The 11,471-nt window shown below is 33.3% G+C and overlaps 1 protein-coding gene across 2 annotated transcripts in view; it reads right to left on the reverse strand.

Moving 5' to 3' along the window:
• The window catches only part of LOC110021985 (DNA-directed RNA polymerase III subunit 2), a 171,106-nt gene extending 163,972 nt beyond the window's left edge, over nt 1–7,134 (reverse strand). Inside the window, exons 1-4 of one of the 2 annotated variants that reach the window (XM_020720733.1) lie at nt 6,870–7,134; nt 6,720–6,801; nt 6,535–6,656; nt 6,369–6,461 (exon numbers count right to left, since the gene is read on the reverse strand). In XM_020720733.1, the coding sequence (XP_020576392.1) occupies nt 6,369–6,461; nt 6,535–6,656; nt 6,720–6,801; nt 6,870–6,874 (302 nt within the window). In that variant the 5' untranslated portion in view covers nt 6,875–7,134. The remainder of the gene's footprint in view (nt 1–6,368; nt 6,462–6,534; nt 6,657–6,719; nt 6,802–6,869) is intronic. The other variant, XM_020720734.1, reaches the window with a different exon arrangement.
• Between the last annotated feature and the right edge of the window lie 4,337 nt (nt 7,135–11,471).

The raw sequence follows: 11,471 nt of genomic DNA on the forward strand, positions 1-11,471 counted from the left end.
CAGGGAAAATGCCGCCCTAAATGGCGGAGAAGAGCGGCCCTAAGTCAAGCCGCGGGCAAAAAGCAACCCAAAAGGGGCCTTAAGAAACATCTTATTTCGAATATATCTAAGTGTTTGTGCAAATTTACACCATGATGATGATGATTTTCCTATTATTGATGCAATTATAAATGTTTCCATCAAGCTTATGACATGATCTTTTAAATAATGAATAATATCTTGAATTTCATTTATTTGATCTAATACAGTGCAAGAATCATTCATCTAATATTGGTTGAATGATTCAACTGAATAATTTTCAAAACTGACATCTTCATTTCCATATCTTGATTGAAGTTTTTTCCAAAGTTTAAAAGAAAATGTTGACCTACAAAATATATCATAAGGAAGATCAAAAAGTACACTTAGACTGCGCCCAAAATGAAGAAAACCAATCTCTTGTGAAATTATACTTTACCAAGTGCTTAATTGAAAAGGAATTATTTCACTTTCCAAATTAGATTCGAGCGAAAGATAACTAGACATCGTCGAAATTAAACTTAGACATGTTAACCAATATATTATTTCCTTTTGTAATCGTTTAAAATGTGTTCCTACAAATTTTTTGGCCTAATATCATCATGACGAAGTGATATTTGTGTAGACATCTTAATTTGATGAAAATTTATTGATCTACTCTAAAGATTGTCGGAACTACAAAAGTAAATTCAAAATATAAAAAAGAAATAAATTTAGCACAATTAAGAAAATAAAAATAAAATCAATGAGATTGATATAGCCTGGAAGGGAGGCATGTCGATGGCATTATCCTTAAGAGTAAAACAAGTGTTGGATGCAATAAATTGTGGCTCTCGCTTTTACTTCCACGATACACTCTGTCACCTTGTCTTAATTGTGCGTGCAATGGGCAAAACTTCGAACTAATTGCGTCTCTAATTGTCCAGAAAGAAAGAAAGGTCGATGAAGAAAGTAAGAAAATTCAATTTTTTTCTTTCCCTTTCATGCTCATACTCTCATCTATTTATAATTGAAAGATGATAATAAAATAATAAATATCATTTCAATTTTGTTACCATTAACGGACATTATTTTAAGTTACATATTTATTAATTTATTTATATTTATGTTATTGTTATAACATTAAAGGTTTTAAATATAAATAATGTTAATCTAACGATAATTATTATTATTAAATTTCAATTAATTATAGCACTTCCTTATTCCCTCCTTCAGAAATGCTAAGATATCAAGGTAATTTAGGGTCAAGTAGGTCTGAGGCCAATCAAAAAAAAAATTGCAAGAAATATTAAATAACTCGCCCAAATAACATAGTTAAATAATCAAATTGGGCTATTCTTAATAATTTATGAGCTCACTTTCGCAAAATCCAAATGTTTCTTCATGTCCAACTTCAAGCTCCTTAAGCAGCTAAAATTGCCTCTTCGATATCACATGAAGGACAAGGATGGACTCCAAAAGTCAATTATCCTAATGTGAACTAGAGAATGAGACCAATTTAACAAAGCAATATCTCTCCTTCCAATTGATCGTTTTATTCACCAATTGTTTGATTTGGATGTGAGTCAACAAGAATGATATGCTACCATCTCCAAACAATTTAACCATAAAAGGGTGGCAAAACAAGTTCAAATTCCACTCAAGCTTCACTTCTCTCAAACTGAGGATCAAAATCATAATCTCGCCATTGCATTCGACATAAATTTTACAATCATTATATCAAAGCATCTCAAGGCCTATACCAGTTCTGAGCATAGTGAGAACCATGGTCAAGTCTAAAATAATCCTCAAAAACACGAATTTCATCATCAAACTACGAGTTGGGCAACTCGCTCCCATTTGGAACTCTCAGCAAATATGTGTTATTATATATAAATCGTGGCATATCCTTTTGCTTTCAATAAGGCAACATGTTATGGCTTGAAATTGAAAACAAACCAACAACCAAACTTCTTTAAATGTGAGGCATCTCATTTATTTTGGAAACTAAGAACAACAAAATAAAATAATCTAGAGAGAGAAAATCAGCAAATTTAAAAGAGACAAATGAGATTTTGATTGGTGGGGTACGAATATTTATAGTGACTACTTCAACACTCAGCGCCATGTTAAATCAAGGGGGACATCATGATTACAGCACAGTGTTCAAAGCAACTGAGATACCTCAGCAAGCTAAACCAAAAGAGAATTGGCTCCCAAGATGTTAATGACTTCAAATCTATGCCTGAAAGATTCCATCCCCAACACAGCTTGACTCCAATGGCTCGCCATACAAAACAATCATTCATTCATTCAGAACTAATTTTTTCTTATTCAAACCATTTGGTTCAAGCTTAGTTCAGAAAAAAAAATAAAGAGAAAAACACTATCATACAGAAAAGAATTGAATACATAACAAAATAGTAGCAGGGGAGGCTTACAAACATGAAAAATATGCCATAAATCAAATGTATAAAATATTAATAACAAAAAAATTTAGGGTTGAATTGATCCCTCACCAGTCACAGCCCACAACAAGAACAGATACAAAAATGTGACCAATCAACACTTCTGCAAACAAACTCCAAGCTCACATCAAGTGACAAGCAAAGTCACCACCCACTAAATATTAGATGGATTTAAGCAACACCAGGGTATGCCAAACTATAATAATCTCAGCATTTAAACACAAGAGTTTCTCACCCATACAACTAACTACCTCACTTGACAAATCAGGTTGCTTCTCCAAAGTAAACAACATCTCCTACACCGCCAACACTCTAGAAGCTAGATTTGACAACTCGCCTCTAGCAAATTGAAGATGTTCCTACTGGACGAGTAGCTATTTCATCAAATCGGTCACCTATGCTGACACCTCTATCCTACGCATCAGCTCAACAATGCATACCAATTCCCTATAGGGCGCCACCTCAACAGTCTAAATTGACCATTCCTTGACATAACAAATGTGGCTAACATGCACATGGATAATTTGGCGGCGGCATCTTTAGCACGTCGAATTGGCCTCAATGATCTCACAACGTTTTCTCTAGGAAAAACAACCACAAAATCAAGGAATTTGCCAACTCAAACCCTTAAAAAGGTGAGCATTCATCGACATAACGACGATGACCTCTCTCTAAACCTAAATGTCACCCTCATAATTGATTGCCATAATGACCAGCACATCTTCGGCAGTGAGGGATCCTAATATCTCTGGAACCTCATCCTCTTTTGCCAATTCAAATCAATGGAATATAATGTTAGAAAGAAAGGAGCAAATTAATTGGCAAACTTTGAACGATTTGCCAACCCATTTTCCACAACATCCTTCTCCAGGCATGAAGTTGTGCGTGTGGGCTCCCCAACGAGACCATTATCACCCCATCCGTTGGAGCAACCACAGTCTTTTTTTTTTTTGGTAACAACCCTCTTTTTTCTATGTTCTCTTCTCAACAGTTGGCTACTGGCTCCCTAACATCGTAGTCATGATCACGTAATTAGCAACATGAAACTTTTCAACATCCATGGTTTATAGATTACAGAATATTGAAAATAATAAAAGAGGGGACTCACAATACGCACTCCCCTCCCTAAAGAAATGAGAAATTTATAGGGGAGAAACCCACGTTGATGTGCGTTGAATGGCAAACAAATTGAAATCCATGAACAAAAATGTACATTAACTTTTTCAAATATGCATACTCTTCTCCAGAGTAATAAACACAGAAAACAATAAAAATTATTCTTTGCAGTTAAGCTAAAAAGCCGAAGAGTATCACATGTGATGACAAATAAGGTATGGGCCCCACTCAAATGTCGAAATAGATTTCTTAATCTTGTTCTTATCGCAGGAGCATCTCGAAAAAGTAAGAAAAGTATGATAACTAGTTGCACACACATAATGTAGATCTGCTCAAGTGATAAAAGAGGCATGTTTGCCAAGTCAGACTCGGCATTATGTCACCCAGCCAAACTCAGTACAGACTCACCCAGCAAATTCGATGGAGGCACCTTGCCAGTTGGGCTCAAAACACAAGCTTGACTAGACAGGCTCAAGGGTCCTAACCACCTGAAATAAAGCAAACTCACGTGCTCATCCCAATAAAGCAGACTAACCTGTCAAGTTCGATGGAGGCACCTTGTCTGTTGGGCCCAAAACACAAGCTCTACTAGTTAGGCTCAAGGCTCCTACACACCAACAATAAAGCATACTCACACAATCATCCCAATGAAGCATCTACTATGACTCCAAAATGGCTTCACTTTAACCTATAATGGCCTTTACAAGCTAACCATGCCAAATAGGTTGTATAGATACATTTCAAACTAACAGGCAGATCAATGGCTTCTTCAACAAATCAGCCACCTAGCTCGGTCTTTTATCAAAGCAACTAGCTCGTGTATCTGTTAGTCTCTTTATATGTATTATTAATTTTTTTTTTTTTTTTGCAGTGCTCAAAACCCTTGATGCTAAACTATAAAAAGAGGATCTCAGAGAGAGCCAAGGGTTCAGTCTTCTCTGCCTTTCTCTCTACTCTATCTTTGTAGTAACTTGTGCCATGGATTGGTGTATTTTGCTGCAAATTTTATTTCTTTTCTGGACATTTCTCTATCCTTTAAATTAGTAAGGTTCTATTGTGGCTCACGGATAGCTAGACATTCAGAAATTATCACAGCACAAAAGAGTTGTCAGAGTTTGTTGTACAAACTCCACCATAGAGTAGGACGTTTTTAAAATCAAATTGAAACCATAATTCCAAGATGTATTGTTCTTTGTTGCATGTCCAATTCATTGTATGTGGTTATTGGGACGTAAAATTGTTCTAGACGATGTTGAGCAAGTGCAAATACAGATTCCCATTGGGATGAGCAAAACATCAAACGAAATGGTGTTGATTCATGTTGGAAGTCAAGAAAATCAAACTAGTCTCAAAAGGAATGTTCCAGCTAGCATTAGATCCATTGTTATACAGAACAACACGATATGGATGCTCCATGAATATTGGAGTACACGGCATATGTCATTTAGCCTCAAAAAGAATAACCCAGCTAGCTTTGGAAGAATGTTTTACATGGCAACCTAATATGAGGGAATGGTGGGAAACACGGAAACACAATATTAATCATCCATCAATACTTTAAATTCTAATATTCAGAATTCTAAAGTTTATCACTCTTTGTCATAACTTTATTTTTAATATATATGGAAAGAATTATAAATAAACAAACACTAATATTGCATATCATATCAACCTTCGTTCTAAAAATCCTAAACCACCTATCTTCTTAATCATATTCATTGCTCTAATTTTTCACTTCTGTCAATATATAATTCATTGGTTAAAACTGCTTAATTGATGAAAAGCATACATTAAGCTAACTCAATTCGAATATATTCATGAGTATCTCTAGAATAAATAAATCGAGATATGAACTTAATATTGATCCTTAATGTGCTCCTGTTATAATTAAAACCCTTTGGTCGAAAACAACTACAATAATATTCACTATTTCATTGTGCATATCTTTAACAATCTCAATAGACATTTGGTACGCATTTTTTTTATAAATTCACAACAAATGAATTCTCATAATACTCAACTTGTCAACTACATACCTTCTCGTGATCTTATAAAATCATATGAAGATTTTTTTTAATATAAATTAAATTGATCGCATCAGCACAAAAATCACTTATACTGAATAATCTTGACCTAAAATAAAATTCAATCTCGAATGTTGACAATATCTTTTTTTATATTTTGTTAATTTCCTCGAGAACTTCATTTCAAAACTCATATTTGATTCTATAACTAATATTATAATAATGGAAACTTCTTTTCTTCACTACATGTATCAAAATGCTTCGCTAATCATCTGGCATTCACTTATTCTTCAAGATATCATTAGAAATATTTGCTAGCCAAACTACTCCATTATCAATTACAACTCTCAAAATCTCTATACGTATCTGAACTAGAACTAACACTTTACATTCATACAAGTACATATTTTTCATTGCAGCTCTAAAGCTACCACATGAAAGGCGGTAAGTCATGAATGCCAATTGGATGAATAAGAAGTGTCCTTAATTTTTGTTAGTTATTATGGGAGTATATTATTTAGTTTTTATGTATGGGTGAATGAGCATCTCTTTGTAATCCCAATATAAATTGGTATGCAGTGGTTGTAGCTGCTTTAAAGAAGGCAATGATAAATATCAACTTCCTTGTTGCTTTTCTTATTTAATCTGCTGCCTTCTTCTTATACTCTCAGTTAACGCTTTTGAAATTGCCGGCATCCAATAGCTGCCGTGGGTGGAAACAGAAATAAACAGACGCTGTAAATTAAATAATGAATTTCCTTACGTGCGATCAGACAAACGGCAGATATGTGGAGTGAGTTCTTCAGAAGAATGCTCAACGTATTCCTCAGGTCTCCCAATGGAAATTTTAGTATACCTGGACAATAATTCTCACTTGAATCATGATAAACAGCCCTAAAAATTCGATACAGAAAGAAGCATCTACTGACCTGAGATAAAGCGATGGATTTTGGGAGCACACGATGCGATCATTGGCCTTAATGATCTTTTTAATACCATGATTGGTGAAATAGTTGAACGAGTCGATGTGCTGCTTTACAAGGCCCCGCACCTGCCACGCATGGCCATAACAATCGACTGTAGAAGAAGACGAGGAAAAACAAGGGAGATGTACCTTTAAGAATTCTGGAAGGAGAGCAAACTTGTCGACAGCGGACTTGATAGGCTTGGCGAGGTTGTTGTGAGTTTCCGCTGAACTGCAAGTAAAGAATGCGTTAGTTCGAACACTATGTAAGCGACAAAGAATCGAGAATGCCCAAGATACCCCATTTCTTCGGTGAACGCCTCCTGAATAATGCTGGCAATGCAACAAGTGGTGTTCTGCTATAAAATCAGAGGGTTTAAGAATTTCTTTTTAGAAGCCAGGAGAAAGGAAAACACGGCACAGTAATGGTGATGGTAGAACTAGGGCGGAATTCAGAGGGAGGGAAGGGTAGGGTTTATGCAAGAAGCGCTTTGTTCCCGCAAATAGTATCCAGGATGAAAGGCATAGCAAACGTCCGAAATTTTTAAAGCCGAAATTCAAGCTCCCCCCCCCCCCCCCCCCCCCCCCCCCCGCCGATCATATGTTAGATGGCCGCCGGCCGCCCGGAACATTATTAATTCAGAACTTTTGTGCATAATATTATTTAAAAAGTTATTCATTCATTAAGAGTCCGTTTGAGGCAGATTTTAAAGTGTCATTTTCTTTCATTTTAAAAACAAGTTCAAACTGCATTTTAAAAAGAGCTTATTTGATTTCCTAATAGATGCAACCGCAAGATTTACCCCGCCGCCCGGCGTTTGTTCGAGACTTTTACCCCACTACCCTCGTCACATTTCTCTAATGTCTCATTTGTCCCTCGCGCCTCCTCTTTCTAGCGACCAAAATCATCAACTTCGTGAATGAACATTTGTGATGCACAATCGCCATTATAGTTATCTGGATAAGCTGGATAAGTTGCGGTTACTCCAAACAGACCCTAAGCCTCTCACAGATTATTTAGTCTGACATGACTAATTGAAGAAAAACCCAACCATATAAAGGTAGATAATAAAAACTAGAAATTTATACAAACTCTAGAAACTTACTCAAGGGAATATTATTACGGGCTTGATGGGAGATAAGAAAGAGCACACAGACTAGAACAGTTCACATATAAACATAATAGATGAGCCCTATATTTGACATACACTTCGAACTCCAAACATATTACAATATGGTTAATTGGATTTCTTTTGGTTAAAAAAAAGAATCTAATAATGTGTCTTTATTTAAAAAAAAAAAATATTCATTTCTGGATAAGAAATAATCTTTACAATTATAATTTTTTTGGCAAATTAAAGAATATAATAATGCTTCTTTACTTTTAAAAAGAAAAGAATTCTTTCTGTCTAAAGAAGAATCTTTATAATGGAAGGGAATAACTTTTATAAAGTTACTTTATGAAAGTTAGTGCTACCACGTCACTAGTTCTTATAACTAGCTAGCTTGTCTTTTGCGTTTATTTTAGTCATCATTATCTGCCACAGATTCTTTGTCGAACGACATTCCTTCTTCATCACTTTAAAGAAAAATATTGACGATTTGAATAACACTTGGAATTGCTCATAGCACATCTTTATGATGCATCTCTGGATTCATTTTTCATCTTTATGAGGGTATTTTTTACGAATAACTTCATAAAATTTTTAATGAATAATTTGTCATTAGCATGAGCAGATGATGAGAACCATAAAACGTTGTATGTTTGGATGATAATCTTAATTTGATGAAGTTTTTCATCAACATTAAGTTTTGTCCACTCTATAAGTAAAATTGTCTCTGAAGACAAAGATGGTTAACATTATTTTTTGCTAATGTTTCCAACTCAAATCCAACAAATGTGACAATCTGTAAATAAATGAACTGAATTATGTTATTGTAATAACTTTTTGGATTAATGTTTCTCATTTTGGGAGAAGCCTCAACTCATTCAATATAACTATCTTTTAATGATTCAAGTAGAATCTCAAGATTCACCCTGAAATATCCCCACCAGCAATAGAACTAGGTAAGTAGTTCTATGCTAACACATTTTTAGTGACAATGATGAACCATGAATGTATTTGTAAATAATTTACCAAAAATAAAATATTCACCATTGCTTGGAAATAAATTCAATAGTTAACTGCAATTTTATGTTGTAATTTTGCAGTTAAACAAATTGAGTCTTTCTTGGAATGGAGTTACCTCGATCCTTATGATGAATAATATTTTATATTAAACATTTACTGTATAAAATAGAACGTGTTACGACATCTTAAGTATGCTTAAAGATGACGCATTTCAGCTAAATCAAATTTTCTCTCAAGTCTCTCTTATGAATGACTCATAAGAAAATGTGTTATTTCCCAAATATCTTTCAAATAATTTCTTAAGATTATTGATATAATAATCCTCATGATTGATATTAATAATACTTTATTTAATTAGTTTAGTAACATAAATCGATTCAGCTGCTACAACTTCTTTAAGGGAATGAGTAGCTTTGGTGGATGAAGACTATTATTTTTCCATATTAGAAGCAGGAGTGGCAGCTTTTCCATAGAGATATTATTGTACGTCAATTAGACCTCGAGCAGTAGTTGAATTTATAATATGACTTTCTCTCCCCCTGAGAGATAAAGTGTTATCTCTAATGTTTGGATCAGAGGGAGGCATTATATGTCGATGGGGAGTGATCCACCCCTGAGGATCATTACAAGGATTCTCAAACTAAAAAGTCAGGCAAAGAATCAGAAGTATCTTTAATATATTCAATATCAAATTTAAAAATAGATAATTTAGTTTGTCAAGTCGCAAAAATTTGCTTGGAAGCTAAGTTTTTTATATTTTTCTATAAAATAAATTTAAAAAAAAAACAATCGATACGAAGTTAATATTTTTTGTTCAAAAGATCATATTGAAATAATGAAAGGCATTTTACAACTGATAACATATATTTTTTAATTGTGGAAAAATCTTTTTGTGTGGGATTCCACTTGTCATAGGTAAAATGAATTAAATTTTTTTTTTTTGGTGAAATTAATTGGTTTTATGATATCGTCATAACCACGACATCCATTTTCATGATTTTAAATAAATCAGGATTGGCAAGAGTTAAACATGGAAGGTTCTTAATTATATGCTTAATTTATTGGACAACAAAAGTATGAATATATGTCCAATGAGAAAGGTTTTTCTTTTATCTATCAAATAAGAGAACATCATCAACTACTAAATTCTTATAAAAATAGACTACATATTTAAAAGCTCAAAAAAATCTTTGTAGCTGATTTTTATGAAGAACTTGATCAGGAAATTTATCTGCAAATTCAATACTTCTATTAATAGGGATAATCGAGGTATTTGATATATTGTGTCTTAAAAATCTTTTTTGAGTTTGAAATAATTTAATTTTTGGAGCCGAAATGACTGATCCATCTTACTTGATTATTCATTTAAAAGTATTTAAATTCTTAAAGTGTTCTTCAAAAGTTTTGCATAATAAAAAGATATCATCAATCTAAATAATGATGTATTCAAAATGATATTTTGAATATTTATTCATAATATGTTGAAATTTAGAAGGAGCACTTTTAAGACAAAATGACATGACATTCTATTCAAAATGTTCAAATGGAACTATAAATGTTATTTTATATACATATCTTCTTCTTTGATTTGACTCTACAGTAGCAAAATTTTAAATCAAATTTGGGGAAGATATGAGTTTTATATAAGCGATTAAGCAACTTGCTTTTGTTGGTATATCTATCTTATTAAACCCTGCAATATACTATAAGACAACATTATGAATTTTTTTATTCCAAAAAACTAATGCAATTTTCTCCATAAGTATCTTTTGGAGATTTTCTGATAGTTCGAAGATTTTTAACTGAATATTTTGAGAATTAAGTTGAGATTTTAGAGTTTTCTCATAAACTTCTTCTTTTAAATGATTGACAAGTAAATTTTTTTTAATACGATTCATCTCATTAATAATTTCTTATTAAAAATTTGTAATGAAATGAAAGGTAATATTTTTATCAAATTTGAGAAATTAATGCCATTTTGATCAATTTTTTGAATGAACATCATTTGCAACAAAAAAAGTATCCAATATAACATTGTCGGCACTATTTTTGGTGTGGGGTTTGCCCGTAAGAAGCTGTCGGTCATCGGAATTGAAATCTCGTTGCCCGCTTCGGAAGGACGTTTTAAAAATTTTAGTTTTGAAGAAGATGAAGTCAAACTGACCCCATAATTTTCATAGTTTAGATGAAAGAGCGCTTTATCTCAAATCCTGTATCAATCCCGAAGGATGAACACAAGAGTTGAGGGTGAGGCTCGATCAAATAAACTAAAGAAAGTTATGACATCCGTTTGGTTTGCGAAAACAATGTATTGGCCGACAAGTTCCCTTATTTAATATAAGGAATTAAATAGGGTTTATATTATGTTGGGTTCGGGAAAAGCTTCCTATAAGGGCAAGCCCCTATAGTTAATTACATCATAGATAACTAAAGTTATCTAAGAATAATCTCGATAAAAATCAAGAAAAAAATTACCTTCAAGGAGTTCAAATGATAAGGACATTTCAAAGATATCGGACTAAGAAGTGTGAAAGGGGATTGGTTCAAATTTGGAACATTTTGTTTTGGAGTTCAAGGGAGAAAACACTAGAGGATGTCACAGATCCGAAGAAGAATTTCGGTGACTTCCCAAGCTATCCTATTATTTGGCTTCAATTTAGGAGAAATCATTTAGAAGTTTCATCCTGCAATTTTTATTTATTAGGATTTACATTTGTGTGAAGCAATCAACACAAATAACCTTGAAGATGTGAGGATTTAGGTCATGACG

This window comes from Phalaenopsis equestris, unplaced genomic scaffold (assembly GCF_001263595.1).
Source record: "Phalaenopsis equestris unplaced genomic scaffold, ASM126359v1 Scaffold000159, whole genome shotgun sequence".
Lineage (NCBI taxonomy): Eukaryota > Viridiplantae > Streptophyta > Magnoliopsida > Asparagales > Orchidaceae > Phalaenopsis > Phalaenopsis equestris.